The sequence below is a fragment of the Megascapheus bottae genome, chromosome 15, assembly GCF_031878675.1.
Source record: "Megascapheus bottae isolate mThoBot1 chromosome 15, mThoBot2.hap1, whole genome shotgun sequence".
Taxonomy (NCBI): Eukaryota; Metazoa; Chordata; class Mammalia; order Rodentia; family Geomyidae; genus Megascapheus; species Megascapheus bottae.
Genome location: NC_143523.1, coordinates 42,026,365 through 42,043,541, shown reverse-complemented (window position 1 = coordinate 42,043,541; position 17,177 = coordinate 42,026,365). Strand labels below are relative to the sequence as shown.

Here is a 17,177-nt window from a genome sequence, read left to right as displayed (position 1 = left end):
TCCCCCCCCCCAATGCTCCCCTCCATGGCTCAAGATAAACATATTTATTAGATTTATGTTAAATAATTAAACATCACTTCCTAACTTGACTTGCCTACATGATATAGTTATTCATAACTTACAAGTTATAATTCATAATAATAAGCGAGTTCAAAAGTGTTCTATTCTCAATTTACTAAATTCCTATGCTATGCCATATGTTACAGTGCTATTTGTGTGTTAAAAACATCAGGACTCATAGCTTATCTCTAGCTGATAGGTAGATGTTGGCTTATCTAGTCATAGTAGCTGCTTTGCACCATTCTTTCTACAATTTTTAACCTTTTGTTTTCTAGATGGCTATTGATCAGGCCCACAGACAGAACGTCTCCTCTCTTTTTCTCCCAGTGATTGAATCTGTGAATCCCTGCCTAATTCTAGTGGTTCGTAGAGAAAATATTGTGGGAGATGCAATGGAAGTTCTTAGAAAAACCAAGAATATAGATTACAAGAAGCCACTGAAGGTAATTTTTCTTTGTTTTCTTTTTTGATTGGTTGAGGGGCCTGAACTCAGGCCCTGGATGCTAGCCTTGAGCTTTATCACTCAAGGCCTGAACTCTATCACTTGGAACCACAGCACCAGTTTTCTAGTGGTTAACTAGAAATAAGGTTCTCATAGATTTTCCTGTCTGGGCTGGCTTTGAACTGTTATCCTCATATTTCAGCCTCCTAAATAGCTAGGATTACAGATGCAAGCCACTGGTACCCGACTAGTACTTTCTTTTATGTAATTGGGACTTAAAAAAAAAAAGTTTTTAAAGGTTATTTGGGAGGGGGGTGGTATCTTAATTAAATTGTGTATTTCTTTTAAGAATTAAATGGTACATGAAGACTCAAATGTTCTTTTATTTCTTTGATTATTTACGTTATGCTGTTTTAGGTTATATTCGTTGGAGAAGATGCTGTTGATGCAGGAGGGGTACGAAAAGAATTTTTCTTGCTCATCATGAGGGAATTACTAGATCCTAAATATGGCATGTTTAGGTATTATGAAGATTCCCGGCTCATTTGGTTTTCAGATAAGGTAAAATATCCATACAAATTGCTTCTTTTGTACATACCTACGTTTGTATACATACCTGTATGTTTACTGTATACATATGTATCAAATTAATGCAGTAGGTCATTCTAGCGTATTTTGTTCAGTGACCTGTACAGTTTATAATTACAAATATTACAAACTTTTGGGGGCCGGGAGTTTGGCCTAGTGGTAGAGTGCTTGTCTAGTATGTACAAAGGCCTCATTCGATTCCTTGACACCACATGTGCAAAAAAAAGTTGGTGCTGTGACTCAAGTGGTAAAGCTCTAGCCTTGAGAAAGCCCAACAACTGTGCTCAGACCCTGAGCTCAAGCCCAGGACTGGAAAAAACAAACAAACAAAAACCCTTGCAGTTAGAATTATCTAAACAAATGGTTTTTATAAATTTCAGATGAACAGCTCAGGACCTCATATTTGCTATACAGACACTGTACCACTCAATCCATTCCCCCAGCCCAGCAAAACTTTTTTTTTTTTAGAAGCCATTCCTGGGGCTTGAACTCAGGGTCTGAGCACTGTCATTGGGCTTTCTCAGTGCTAGAGCTGTACCACTTGAGCCCACAGTACCACTTCCAGCCTTTTCTAGGTATGTAGTTCCAAGGAATTGAACCCAGGGCTTCATGCATGCTAGGCAAATACTCTACTCCTAGGCCAAACTCCCAGCCCCCAACAAAACAAATTTTTGAAAGATGGTCAGCCTGAAAATAATACTTTTGCTTCTGTTTATCTCATTTTGAAAATTGAATAATAATTACTAGATTAAGTTTTCTTCTGGGAAGAATTAATTTACTATTGGAGATCATTTAGATAAAGGATAAAAAACAATATCAGCCAAATTCTTTCCACTACATATTTGTATAGTCACATTCATTCACTTATTGGCTGTAGATACTTTTGAGAAGGGCACAAAGTCTAAAATACTTGCCACATATTCTCAATATAGATAAAAGTTGCTAAGTTCTGGTTTAATAAAAATGCTTCTAATGATTATAGTACTCTGATTTGAAAGAAAATTTTAGGAACTATCTACATTCTTTGTAAATCTTATATGTATTAGTCTTTCTTCCAGGAAGCTGACTGTCTTATATAATGGTAGGAGATATTTCTGTGAAATACCTGGGGAAGGGTGTGTATGTGTAATGTTTTTACATAAATATTTAGCTTCTAGGTCTTAGAAAATACATTGAGTGGAAATTAAAAATGTTAACGTTGGTGTTATACTAGGGAAGTGGTAATGAGAATGAACTTTTTTCTTATGACTTTTATATCCTTAAACCTTTCTATTATGAGGGTGACTTTTTGTGATCAGAAAAAAAAATGTTTTAAATTTATATTTGTTATTTTCAGACATTTGAAGATAGTGATTTGTTCCATCTGATTGGTGTTATCTGTGGGTTAGCAATTTACAATTTTACTATTGTGGATCTTCACTTTCCTTTGGCTTTATATAAGAAACTCCTGAAAAAGAAGCCATCCCTGGATGATTTGAAAGAACTAATGCCTGATGTTGGGAGGTTAGTTATTATGAGACTCTTATCTCCAATTAACCACCAGAAAACTGGAAATGGCACTGTGGCTCAAGGGGTAAGGTGGTCGTTTTGAGCTGAAGAGCTTAGGGACAGCACCCAGGCCCAAAGTTCAGGTCCCATGACCGACCCTCCTCCCCCTCCCCCAAAAAAGATCCATTTTGTTGTTACTGAGATCAGATGTTCATTAGGAGCCGTGAGCATGGCCTAGTAATAGAGTGCTTGCTTGCCCAGCATGCACGAAGGCCCAAGTTTGATTCCTTGGTAACACATACATAGAAAAAGCCAGAAGTCTTGCTGTAGTTCCAGTGGTAGAGCATGATCCTTGAGAAAACCCAAGGGCAGTGCTCAAGCCCTGAGTTCAAGCCCCAGGGTTGACCCTCCATTCCCCTCTCCCCCAAAAAAGTTCATTATAAAGCCTTAAATTTTTTAGCTGTATGGTGACTCATCCCTGTAATCCTAGCTATTCAGGAGGCTGAGATCTGAGGATTAAGGTTCAAAGCCAGCCCAAGTAGTAGCCTTGAGCTGATGAGCTCAGGGACAGTTCTCGGGCCCAGAGTTCAAGTCGGAATGAGAAATGTATAAGCATGATTGTCAAGATAGCAATATTTTACCTTAAGAAATATACATTGTTTTGCAGAAGCATGCAACAATTACTGGATTATCCAGAAGATGATGTAGAGGAAACGTTTTGTCTAAATTTTACGGTAAGACACAGTCATTGGTTAGCCTGGTCATTCATTATTGTTTTCATTTTACAGCTGTGTCCAATTATTTCTCATAATAGTTGGAATTCTTCACCCTTTAGCTAACACTGTTTGTGCATCAATTGTGTATTAGCCATAATATGTGCTTTATTTCCTTTTATCATCAGTTCTATTAGGTTTTTACTCTGCCCTATTTTATGTAAAAATTCATGTTCCTGCTCAATTATGTGCATATATGTGCATACTCACTTTAATACTGTGCTAACATTACTTATTGTAAAAGGCACTTGTCCAGGAATTCACTTTTGAACCTAAAATTACAGGAATGTTTAGGAAAAGGTTATTGTTTGCATGAGCATCAGAGATTAACAATGAGCTTACTACTTATCAGTCTGCTCTATATAGTCATTCTTGCCAATATTGTCTTACAGCTGGACAAATTGGTAGAATGTAAATGTAAATATATGCCATATTTGGGAATGAAACTTCAAATCTTGTAAAATAGGCAGTATTAAGTAGGTAAAGGGGATGTCATAACTGACTTATTCAAACGTAAAGCTATTGATAAATGGAATTTTGTCAGAAAAAAAGACTAGCTGAAACTTAAAGAGAACGTGAGGAAGAATGAAGGGAACAGTTTATAGAGTAAAAATTAACTCATAAAAGTGATAAAATCCTGTTTCTTTTTTGTTTAGTTTGATTGCTTGGAGTATTTGGTTTTTGGCAGTGCTGAGATTTGAACTCAGGACTTAAAGATGCTTGATAAGCAGTCAGCCCTTTCTGTTCTTAGTTTTTGATCAGGATGAACTGGACTGCAACCTTATCTACACTTCCATAGCTTTGATGACACGCCCACACCACCATGCTCAGCTTTCTTAATGGTTAAGTTGGAGTTTTGGACATCTCTTGTTACCCAAGTTAGCCTTAAACCTTGACATCGGAGTAGCTAGGCTTATGAAGGCATGAGCTACCAACTCCAGGCCCCCTTCCCTTTTTTTTTTTTTTCGCTGTTTTTTATTATAATGAATAGAAAGGTTACATTATATTCGCCAGACAACTCCAGCTTTTTAAACATTTTTAGCTGGGCAAGGTGGTTCCCATCTGTAATCCTAGCTACTCAGAAGGCTGAGATCTGAGGATTGTGGTTCAAAGTCAGCCCAGGCACTAAAAAAGAACAGAAGACTCTTACCTACAATTAACCACTGGAAAAGTGGAAGTGGTGCTGTGGCAGGGACAATGCCCAGGGGTAGGGTGGTAGCCTTGAACTGAAGAGCTCAAGGACAACACCCAGGCCCAGAGTTCAAGCCCCACTATTTTCTAACCCTAATAGTCTGATTGTGGTTTTGTTATCAAAGCTAACAAAAGATTTCATATTCTGCTGTTACACAATTTGCCAGTTTGGCACCAGTGGCTCATGTCTATAATTCTGGCCACAGTGGAGACTGAGATTTGAGGATCATGGTTCAAAGCCAGCTTGGGCAGGAAAGTCTATGAGACTCTATAATCTCCAATAAACTACTTCAACAGAAAATAAGAAATGGAGCTGTGTGCAAGTGGTAGAGTGCTGGACTTGATGGGGGGGCGGAAATTCTCAGGGGCAATGCCTAGGCTCTGTGTTCAAGCCCCAGCCCCAGCACATACACACAAGAAAAGCCAGTTTGCCTACAAATGTTTATCAATCCATTGGTCTTAATAGGAGTTAGCGCATGCATGCAGAAGTAAATATGTTTTCAAAATTAAAAAGAAATTTCCTAGCTGGGAGTTTGGCCTACTGGTAGAGTGCTTCCCTAGCATGGACGAAGACCCAGGTTTAATTCCTTGGTACCACATACATAGTAAAGCTGGTGGTGCTGTGGCTAAAGTGGTAGAGCCCAAGGACAGTGTCAGTGCCAGGCCCCGAGTTTAAGCTTCAGGACTTGCCATAAAAAAGGAAAAAGAAATTTCCCTAATTCTGTGAAATTTTATTTTCCCTTTTCAGTACATTCATTTATGCCCATTTAAGTTTTGGGATTTTTTTGTTTTTGTTTTTTGTTTTTACCAGAGGAAAGGTTCAACTCTATCCTTGAGCTTATGCAAAGTTAGCACTCTACCACTTGAACCATAGGTCTACTTCTAGATATTGATGGTTAATTGGAGATAAGAATCTCAGGGTCTTCTTGCCTGGGCTGACTTCTAACTATTTTGATCCTCAGAATTCAGCCTCCTGAGTAGTTGCTACTGGTACTTTGCTTGTGAATATTGATTATAAGACTTAACTAAAATATTGATTTCCAAGCACTTAAATTCTGATATCTACTCATTAAATTTATGAACTGGCAGTAGGTATTTTCTTCAAGAGTAGTGGATGTAAACATTTCTTCCTGCTACTTCTTTCTCAAATTAACTCTTTACTACTTATAGAATAAAAGCTTTAGAAAGGGTGTCAAGAGGCATATTTAATTTGGTTTTTCTTCCTCTATTATATCCTTCATTAGTACCAAATTAGACCTTTTTATTGTCATTATTCAGTTAGAGCCACTGGCTATATATTTTCATTCTTTGGTCACATTGATGTCCTTAGCCTAGAATCCCAATCCTCTTTGGATTCTACCTATCCTTCTAGGTGCTTTACAAATGGGCATTTCTTCCTCATGCTCTTTAATACCTTTTCTAGTGGGAATTAATAAAGCCTTTTACTTCCTGTGTAATCTATTAAGATCAAAAAGAATGAATAGAGAAGAAAATACTTTAGAGGTAATACCTTGTTTGATTGAAAGCTTTTGGCTTTTTGAGGCAGGTTTTTACTACCAAGCTTGAGGCTTATGGCAAACTCAAGATTTTTCTACTTCTATCTTCCAGTTACTGAGATTGAAGGCATATGCTGCTATGCCCAGATCTGGAGGCAATGGTGTTACTTTTCTAAAAAATGATAATAAGTGGGCTGGGAGTTTGGTCTAGTGGTTAAAGTGCTTTGCCTAGCATGCACGAAGACCCTGGTTCTATTCCATGGTACCTCATACATAGAAAAAAGCCAGAAGTGGTGCTGAGGCTCAAGTGGTAGAGGGCTAGCCTTGAGAAAGTCCAAGGACAGGGCTCAGGCCCTGAGCTCAAGCCCAAGACTGGCAAAAAAAAAAAATGATAATAAGTAATACTACTAGGAGGAGTAAAAAGTTTCAAAGAAACTGTCTTTAGAAATCAAATTAATGTGTAGCTGAAAACCACCTGTGATAAAGAATTCACACAAACAGAGGAATATAAGGAAGTAGTCATGGGATAGTACGTAATTGTTTTATACTGAATGCATTCTGATAATTGAAATCAATTACACATTGAACAAAAATATCTTTTTAATATTTTTCTGCATTCTAAGGTTTTTGTGTCATTTCTTAGTTTCTTGTGCTTACCTAACCAAACACTTGGTAATTGCTAGTTAAGATGATGGTAGCATATTAATCTGCTGCTAGAAGAGATGAAAATCCCTGATTGTGACTTTGGGCAGGATTCATAAATAAGCTTCTGGGTAACATAATTTTGTCTCAGACTTACTGCATTTTGATAATGAAGGAAGTAAGAATTTAGATTATTAAAATACTCAAATCTGACATTAACTTTTTTAAAATTTAAATTAATAGATCACAGTTGAAAACTTTGGTGCAACAGAAGTGAAAGAGCTGGTTCTAAATGGTGCAAATACCGCTGTTAACAAACAAAACCGGTAAGTGAACTGTGGTAGCATTAGTGGGACTAATAACATTTAAATGGCGCTTTCTACTGTGTTTAAAGCATACAAACCCTCAGCTTAATTTTAATTATGTTCTAAAATCTATGTGCCAGTGATTGTATATAGAAATTCTCTTCTTGAATATTTGTTTGTTAAACATGACATTTGAAATATGATGTAAAAATCAATGATGTTAACAAATTCTTGAATTAAAAAAAAAACAAAGAAACCTGTTGGGCCAGGAGTTTGGCCTAGTGATAGAGTGATTGCTTAGCATGCACAAAGACCTGGGTTCGATTCCTTGGTACCACATACATAGAAAAAAGCCAGAACTTTTGCTAAGGCTCAGGTGGTAGAGCTCTAGCCTTTAGAAAGTCCAAGGACAGTGCTCAGCCCCTCTAGTCAAGCCAGGACTGGAAAAAAACAAAAACAAAAAAACTGTCATAACCCATTTTTGCTTAGATAAAACCATCTTTGAATTTTCAGTGAAGGTATCACCTTTACTTCTAAAATTCTTTTGAAGATAGCAATAAGGGAATGAAAAAATAAAAGAATGATGAAGAGACAGTTGCAGACATACTCTTTTGGAGGCCAGAAAATATTGGTAACTAGCTAGCAGACTAGAGCAAACAACAATATAAAATGGACTGGAGCTTCCAAAAGCCCCCAGTTCATATTTTAGAAGAAAGTTGTAGATTTGAAAAGAGAACCATTAGAACATAGAATTTGAAGAAATGGTTGGAAACAGAAAGGTTGGTTGGCTTTTATAAAATTCAAAACAAACCCTTTGTCTTAGCAGAATTATTAAGTAAGTACCCTAAACTACCCTTGTCCAACTTCGACATTTTATTTGAGGCTTTACATTTGATAATTTATACCTCTGCCACTTGAGCCAAGTCCTTTTTGCTTTCATTAGGTGTTTTTTTTTTTTTTTTTTTGGCCATTCCTGGGCTTGCGCTCAGGGCCTGAGCACTGTCCTTGGACTTTCTCAAGGCTAGGGCTCTACCACTTGAGCTTCAGCACCACTTTCAGCTTTTTTAAACTATGTATGTGGTACTGAGGAATCGAACCCGGGTCTTTGTGCATGCTAGGCAAACACTCTACCACTAGGCTAAACTCCCAGCCCTTCATTAGTTTTCTAATAGAATTTTACTTTCTGTTTAAGCTGGCATGGACTGCAGCTTAAATACCTGGATCCCAGGCCCATACCACCATGCCCAGTTGCTTATCTCTTCAGTAGGGAATTCTATTGGAGGGTCCTTTTCTTGGCAACTGCCTAACTTTTAAAAGTGAAATGAAGCTGGGCACAGTTGCTCATGCTTATAATCCTAGCTACCCTAGGAGCTGAGATCTGAGGATCCAAATCAGCTCAGGCACTAAAGAACTTGAGACTGTTACCTCCAATTAACTACTGGAAAACCAGAAATGGTGCGGTGGCTCCAGGGGTGGTAGCCTTGAGCTGAAGAGCTCAGGGACAGCGTCCGTGCCCAGAGTACAAGCCCCACAACCAACCCAAAACAACAACAAAAAAAGTGAAATGAGTAATCAAAGATTAGAATATATTTAAAAAAATAAAAAACAAAACAGGGCCCGAAGTATGACCTAGTGGTAGCGTGCTCGCCTACCATGCTTAAAGCCCTGGATTCAATTCACTGGAACCACATACACAGAAAAAGCCAGAAGTGGCATTGTAGCTTAAGTGGCAGAATACTAGCCTTGAGCAAAAAGTACGTGTCCAAGGATAGTGCTCAGGCTCTGAGTTCAAGCCTAGGACTGCCTCCTCCCCCCAAAAAAAGAAATCAAAGCAGAGTTTTAAACCAGGATTATGTGTGCCAGGAGTTTGGCCTAGTGGTAGAGTGCTTGCCTAGCATGCACGAAGACCCGGGTTTGTTCCTTGGTACCACATACATAGAAAAATCCAGAAGTGGGGCTGTGGCTCAAATGGTAGAGCTCTAGCTTGAGAAAACCCAAGAACATTGTTCAGGCCCTGAGCTCAAGCCTCAGGACTGGCAAAAAAGGGAAAATAAAGATCAGGGCTGTGTGTGTGGGTGTAGGAGAAGGTGAACAGTACAGACAAATATTAAAACAGAGAAACAAACCAGTGTCCTCAAGATGCCCAGTAACATCTAGCTAGATCCTTCCAAAAAATGAAAATAAAAATTGAAAGAAATGGGCCAGGAGTTTGGCGTAGTGATTAGAGTGCTTGCCTAGCTAGCATGCACGAAGACCTAGATTTGATTCCTTGGTACCACATACATAGAAAAAAAGAGAAATGGTGCTGTGACTCAAATGGTAGCGCTCTAGTCTTGAGACAGTGCAAGGACAGTGCTCAGGCCCTGGGCCCAAGCCTAGTACTGCCAGAGAAAGAAAAATTGGATGAAATCTGTCAAGAAAATGATGCGAAAACTCTTGAGCAGCATACTTGTCAAAATAAGCATGGATGGAAATTGGAGGTGAAAGGTAGACACATATCAAGTTAAAATATATAAAATTTCAAAATACCCAAACCCTAAGCCTTTGTAGAAGGAAGCACATACAAAGTACTAGGAACCAGAACAACATCAGATTTATGAAGAACAGCACTGCCACCGGTTGGTTGGTTGGTTATTTATTTATTTATTTATTTATTTATTTATTTATACCAGTCCTGGGGCTTGAAATCAGGGCGTGGGCATTGTCCTTGAGCTTTCTCAAGGCTAACACTTCATACAGCTTCAGCCATAACACCACTTCCAGCTTTTTCTATGTATGTGGTACTGAACAATCGAACCCAGGAATTCATACATGCTAGGCAAGCACTCTACCACTAGGCCATAGCTCCCAGCCCTAGCCCCACTTCCCATTTCCTAATGTTAATTGGAGATAATTGTCCTAGGTCCTTTTGTTCCAGGGCTGGCTTTAAACCTCAATTCTCAGATCTCAGCCTCATGAGTAGCTAGTATTACAAGTGTGAACCACCGTGCCTAGCTGTGCACAGAATTTTGTTGTTGTTTAGATTCCTTGGCACCTGAGGAAAAATGGCTGAACCTCAAATCTCCTCCAACTCCTCAAATTACCCATTGTTTGTAGCAGATCAGTCTTTAGGGATACATCTGAGGTGATACGAATTTTTACTATCTCATTAATTTTACGGCTAACTACTAAAGAGGCTGTGATCTGAGAAGTATAAATTTTTACTATTTCATAAATTTTAAGCCTAACTACTAAAGAGGCTATGATCTGAGAATTGCAGATGAAGCCAGCCAAGGCAGAAAAGTCTGTGAGACTCTTGTTATCTGTTGACCAGTAAAAAGCCAAAATTGGATGCTTCCTGAAAATTCCTGATTATTGTTGATACACTGGTGTTTGAACTTGGGATCTCATTCTTGCTAGGCTGGCACTACCATTTTAGCCCTCTCAGTAGCCATGTAGGGTTTTTTGTTATTGTTGTTTTTTTTTTTTTTTTAAGATTTAGAATTTATTTGTACTGATTTGTCTCAAACTTTAATCCTTTAGATCTGAGTTTTCTAAATAGCTAGGATTATAGGCTTGCTCCCGATTCCCCATGTTTTTCTTTTCTTTTTTTTTGATAATAGTAAGTCTTAAAATTCAGTGCTTCGTACTCTCACTTGGCTTTTTTGCTCAAGGCTTGTAGTCTACCACTTGAACCACATTTCCATTTCGGGTTTTTTTTGTGTGTTGGTATTAGAGATGAAGCGTCTCATCGACTTTTTTTTGCCTGAGATAGCTTCAAACCTTGATTCTCAGATTGAAGCCTCTTGAGTAACTACGATTCCAGGCATAAGCCACCAGCAGCTGAGTTTTTTGTTTTTGTTTGTTCCATAATGTGAAAAGAATAATGGGTTTTTCCATTATGACTTTGCCCCATTTATCTCTGTGTTTTTCTCTGATTTGTAGAAAAGTAGCAGAAAATGCAAGCACCACCTAAAGGTTTATACTGCATTTGTAACTTGTGCATGTGCCCTTTCTATTTCTAGGCAGGAATTTGTTGATGCTTATGTGGATTACATATTCAATAAATCAGTAGCTTCCTTATTTGATGCTTTTCATGCCGGCTTTCATAAGGTCTGTGGAGGAAAAGTTCTTCTACTCTTCCAACCTAATGAACTACAAGCAATGGTTATTGGAAATACAAATTATGATTGGAAAGAACTGGAAAAGGTAGGAGAAAACAAGTCTTTGATGTTAAATAGAAAAAAAAAAATAGTTGAGTACTGGTGTCCCAGCTACTCAGAGGGTGAAACCTGGAGGATCACAGTTTAAGTCCAGTAGAAATATGCAAAACTATATATACATCTCCAGTTTACCAGCAAAAAGCCAGGCTGGAGATGTGGTTTAAGTAGTAGACTGCCAGCCATGAGCAAGAAAGCCACTAGAGTAAGAGGCCTTGACATATGGCTTATTGATAGAAGGCTTGATTCCCCCCCCTCCTTTTTGTGTAATTTATTAGTTACCCCCTCTTTCTCCCCACCCCCATCTCAATCCCAGGCCTTGAGCGCAGGGCCTGAGCACTGTCCTTGGGTTTTCTCAAGGCTAGAACTCTTACCACTTGAGCCACAGCACCACTTCCAGCTTTTTTCCATGTGTGTGATACTGAGGAATTGAACTCTGGTCATCATGCATGCTAGCCAAGCACTTTGCCACTAGGCCAAACTTCCGGCCCCTATTTATTATTGTCTTTTTATAGGAACATTCTTATGCCCAAGCTATATTTTTATTTGATGGTATTAGTGGCGGTGTGGAATGAATAGAAGCCCCAGCCAAAACCGAATGGCTTTTCATTGGCCTCCATCCTAGGAAAATCCTTATGTAAAAAACTTCAAATGATTAAAATATTTAGCCCAGGTACTTGGTAATCCTAGCTACTCAGAAGGCCAAGGTCTGAGCATCATGGTTTGAAGCCTGCCCAGCAGAATAGTCCATTATTAGATGGTTATCTCCAATTAACCAACAAAAAGCTGTAAGTGGAGGTGTGCCTCCAGTTGTAGAGTACTGGCTTTGAGTGCAAAAACTCAGGGGAGCTGGGCTCAATGGTTCATTCCTGTAATCCTAGCTACTCAGGAGGCTGAGATCTGAGGATCAAGGTTCAAAGCCAATCCGGGCACAAAAGGACCTAAGACTCAAGTTAACCTCTAGAAAACAAAAGTGGGGCTTGGCTCAAGGAAGCCTTGATCTGAAGAGCTTAGGGACAGCGCCTAGACTGAGTTCAAGCCCCATAACCCACCAAAAAAAACCAAAAAACAAAAAACAAACAACTCGGGAAACCCCTAGGGCCCTGTGTTCTAAACTCAGAACTGGCACAAAAAGTATTTCACAAGAGACATGTGGCTCAGTGCTAGAGCACCTGCTTCAAATAGGTAAAACTATGAGTTTATTCATTGGCACTGGATTTGGAGGGAAAAAAAAAATACTGTCATTAAGCATGAGACTGGAAGCAACCAGATATCTTTCAGGAGATGAGTAAACTATGGGACATCCATATTTCTATAGAATACTGCTGAACAGTATATAGCCTTGCATTGTGAGAATATAAAGGAGAGAGTAGGAGTTCAGTGAGTGATACACGAGGCCTAACTGGTTCAGTCTGGAGAGTGTCCTGCTGGACTGGAAAGTTCCACAAGGTAAGTAAGGAGGAATAACCTGGAGAAAGCCCAAGGATAGTGCCAAGGCCCTCAGTTCAAGCCCTAGGACTGGCAAAAATTAAAAACAAAAACTTAATAATTTCTATCTCTTATTCTAAAAATTGAAGGTTAAGGTCAAGCCAAGAGTAGATTTCATTGAATTGAGTATGTGAAAAGTATTTTGGAGGGAACTGTCTTAGACTGCTGTAAGTTATCCCAAAAACTAAGTAGCATAAAAATAACATTGTTTCAGATAGTTTTTGTGGGTCAGAAATTGTACCTAGCAGCTGGGAGTTTGGCCTAGTGGTAAAGTGCATGCCTAGCTTGCTCGTCATTGAACCTTTAATGTTCTTTGGTATTTTAGTAATTCTAGCTTATCATTATTCAAATATTGATAATACTGACACCATCATGTTCTTTGAAGTGAGGAGTCATTTCTGGTCATTTTTACACCCCTTCCTTCTAGAAACTAAGAGCTTTAAGTTTCAAACTGTCCAAAAAATTGTATATAAGCCAACTGCATTTCACAAGTTCCAAATTCTTAGACCATGGTAGGCTAACAATGCCAGCTTACCAGAAAAAAATATCTCTTAATTTTAATAAAAGGTGGTTATGTTGCTTTTAGAATACCGAATACAAAGGGGAGTATTGGGCAGAACATCCTACAATAAAAACTTTTTGGGAAGTATTCCATGAATTACCTCTGGAAAAGAAAAAACAATTTCTGTGTAAGTATTTCTAGCTATTCTGCATTCTGTTACAGAATAAGTAGTAAGTTTGATTATATAGTATACTGCAAGGCCCTGTTTTTAATTTTGAACTAATTTTTAAAGCAGTTTATCTGTTATTTGCATGTCTTTGAATATGAAATTATTTCAACAGCTAAATTAAGTAGACCTCCAAAACAGCCTTGTCTATTACAAATGTATGTACATAAACTGGAATTGTAGAGACTTTTTTTTAAAGAAATTCTAAGATTTTTGGAATGTAGCTGTTTTCTATCTTTTTTTTTTTTTCCCCCAGTTGAGGGGCTTGAGCTCAGGGGCTGAGCACTGTCCTTGGACTTTTTTTTTCCCTCAAGGCTAGAGCTCTACCACTTGAGCCACAGCACCACTTCCAGCTTTTTTCTATATATGTGGTACTGAGGAGTCGAACCTGGGCCTTTGTGCATGCTAGGCAAGCACTCTATCACTAGGCCAAACTCCTGGCCCCTCTATCTTCGTTTTTTAAATTTATTTTAGCACCAAAACTTTGCCAGTGTCTGTGGAAAACAGGACATTCTGTGGGTGTTTGCATTTTTCTGTCACATTTCAATTGTGGCAGGCCTGGTGACACACAATCCCAGCACTAAGCAGTTCAGGCAGGAATATGAAGAGTTTGAGACCTCACTAAATAAATAAGTTGCCTTGAAAAATCTCATAGACAGTGCTCATGCCCTAAGTTCAAGCCCGGGGACTGGCAAAAAATAAAATTTAAATAAAATAAATAAGTAAATAAATTGCAGTTTGACTTTGGGGGCCATGTCTTTATGCTGATATTAACATAATGCTGAAGTAGTTTACAAAAGAGTCATTAGTATATGTCTCAAAAAACTTGTCTTCCATTCCTACCTTAGAGCAGATGTTCATGTGAGACTTTACTGTCAGTAACTATACTAAATATTAGTCGCCACTCTTACATGAAATGCTTTTTTTGTTGGCAGTATTTTTAACAGGTAGTGATCGCATTCCAATTCTTGGTATGAAGAGCCTGAAACTAGTCATCCAGTCAACAGGAGGTGGTGAGGACTATCTCCCAGTTTCCCATACCTGTTTTAATCTTCTAGATCTTCCAAAATACACAGAAAAAGAAACTCTACGCTCTAAACTGATCCAAGCTATTGATCACAATGAAGGCTTCAGTTTAATATAACTTCAGAGATGAAACTATTCAGTTTAGTGCAAAAGCATTAAACTACTTGTGTTTTTCTGGTTGTGATGAATTCAGCAAAGTGACAAAGGTACTATTATAATTCTTCCCTGTGGAATGTCCAGTGCTATGAGTATTCATGGAAGCCAAAAAATATTAAAGGAAAATGAACAAACTGTTAATACTAAATTTACTGTACAGAACCGTGGAATTTCTCCCATCTCCCACATAAACATACAAGTATTGTGAATACATTAAAGTTTTACTAACATGAATTTTAAGAGTTTGCATATTTCAGAAATGATCTGACGTGTGAGTGCATGGAAATGTTGCTTAATTTTTATTCAATCACTGGGTGAGAAACCTTTAACTTTGGCCTGCAATAGTCATTTACTTATTTTTCCATTTTGTAAATAGTAAGTTTTGTAATAAAATAGTTATTATGTTCTGATACCAGTAGTTTCTATGGTTGTAATTGAGCTGAACTGAATTTTAAGGATTAAAGATTATGATTTAAATCTTAACTCTCAGATTCTATAGAAAGGGGAAAAAAACATGGTGGAAACACAGTCTGCATCTTTGCTAGAATAAATATCTGTGCAAATCTAAATTACAGATATAAAGTAACTTAACAGTTCTCTTTTGTGAATCCTGACATGCTTGTAGATGGGAGGTTATCAGGAAGTTTATTGATTATTTAGTAATGGAAGAACATTGTCTCTACAGTTACCAGAAATAGAAACATGGCTACTGCGAGAACCAATCACTGAATTATAGCTTCCAAAACTATTGTTGGTGCAAGTTGTATGTAGTCAAAAATTTCAGTGCTTAAGAACTATCTTCTTGAATTTTAAGAAACAGATCTTAACAGTTTTATGGTGCTGATGCTTAGTTTATCTCATGTTATTACATTGTACAAGTCAGTTGATGCAATCTGTGTGACTTTCTGCTATAATACAAAGTATTTATTTTTTAAATTTATAAAGATATGCCGTGAAAACTGTTTGAATAATAAAGATTTATTGGTTTAATATGTAAACTTTCAGTGGCTCTCATAAGATTCCAAGACTTTTTAAGAGTGGGGCTGCCTCAGGGAAAGTTTCTTAAATTTTGGATTGTGTCGCCATTCCCATATAAATCTGCATTTTATAGAGGGACATTCTTACCTACAATTCCAAAATTTAAAAATACTCTGGAACCATACTTCATTTTGTAAAAAAATCTGAATTTTTGAAGATATTGCTGGTATTCACTGAATGAACTTATGACCCTTCTGGTATGATACTATTAGTGTTTTAATCCTGTCAAATTCTTAATTCTAAAATACAAATAAGGCCAAGGGCTTGGAAATGAGGAGTGTGTTCTGTACTTTTCAGTAAATTTTTTAAAACTATTACTGAATCGTGGTTGTATTTTACAGAAAGCCATTAACATAGTATTTTCATTTAAGGTAATTTTCCTTCTCCATGCATATAGTGTTATACCATTTCTATGTCTGTGCCTTGTGAATGTGATAATTCAAGTGACAAAATACCTATAAAGCCAGGTGATGGTGGCTCATGCCTGTAATCCTAGCTAAGCTACTCAGAAGGCTGAAATCTGAGGATCGCGGTTCGTAGCCACAATGTGTATCAAAGTCCGTGAGTCTCTTACCTCCAGTTAAACTGCAGACAACCAGAAGTGGTGTATGGCTCAAGTGGTAGAGTGCTAGCCTTGAGCTGATCTTCAGCTCAAGGACAATGCCCAGGCCCAGAGTTCAAGCCCCACGACTGACAAAAAAAAAAAGGAAAAAAAAACCCTGTACGTGTCAGGGACTTCTTTTCATTAGTAACTTTGTTATGTGTGAAATAATGAAGAATTCTATGACCAGGTATTTTAATGAAGACCTGGCAGCTTATCTGGGAACTTACCATACAAGGCTTAATTTAGGTAAGTGGTACTTTCTTCTTCCCTCAATAGTATGGGAAAAAAAAAATGCTAGTGAAGATATTTGAACTTGTTGTTTGTGTGTGTGTATGTTGTACTGGTGTCAGGACTTGAATTCAGGGCCTCTTTGTTCTTGATTGGTTTGCAGGTTGATAATTCAGATAACCATGCCTTTGGTCCCAATTTTTGCCTGATAAGGATCAAATCTCACCAGCTTTTCTATCTGTTGGAATTGGTTTCAAACTCTGATCCTCCAGGTTTTCTTCCTAAATAGCTAGGATTATAGGCATGAGCTGCCATTTCCTGGCTGGCCATCTAAGACTCTTGTGCTTTGTAGATCAGAGTAGCAAGTCTGGAAAACACTGTCTAAATTTAAACCTCCAGATATTTGAGGCAAATAAGTGTCCTAGTAAAGAACTTTTTTTTCCTCCAGTTCTAGGGCTTGAACTCAGGTCCTCCTGAGTGCGGTCCTGAGCTCACTCCCCCTGCCCCCCCCCTTCATCCCACAACTTAAGCCACAAGTGGAGATAAGAGGCTCAGAGGCTCACAGACTCTCCAGCCTTTCCAGTCCTGGCTGGCTTCATTCAATCACCACATCCTCAGATGTCAGCCACCTAGTGCCCTGAGCAACAGCATTCTTACAGGATCATTTCCTAAGGGGTAATTTTTTTTCCTAGGATTACAGACTTTTGCTACTTTGTAGGTTTAGT

At 38.1% G+C, this 17,177-nt stretch overlaps 1 protein-coding gene across 9 annotated transcripts in view; it reads left to right on the top strand.

Annotated features, from left to right (window-relative positions):
* Herc4 (HECT and RLD domain containing E3 ubiquitin protein ligase 4) overlaps positions 1-14,992 on the top strand; it is a 94,287-nt gene extending 79,295 nt beyond the window's left edge. For 8 of the 9 annotated variants that reach the window (XM_090346421.1, XM_090346425.1, XM_090346424.1 and 5 more), the window contains 8 exons: positions 336-503; positions 920-1,063; positions 2,427-2,593; positions 3,246-3,312; positions 6,924-7,006; positions 10,990-11,173; positions 13,259-13,361; positions 14,336-14,992. In XM_090346421.1, coding sequence (XP_090202547.1) covers positions 336-503; positions 920-1,063; positions 2,427-2,593; positions 3,246-3,312; positions 6,924-7,006; positions 10,990-11,173; positions 13,259-13,361; positions 14,336-14,544 — 1,125 coding nt within the window. In that variant the 3' untranslated portion in view covers positions 14,545-14,992. The remainder of the gene's footprint in view (positions 1-335; positions 504-919; positions 1,064-2,426; positions 2,594-3,245; positions 3,313-6,923; positions 7,007-10,989; positions 11,174-13,258; positions 13,362-14,335) is intronic. The other variant, XM_090346426.1, reaches the window with a different exon arrangement.
* Positions 14,993-17,177: the final 2,185 nt, after the last annotated feature.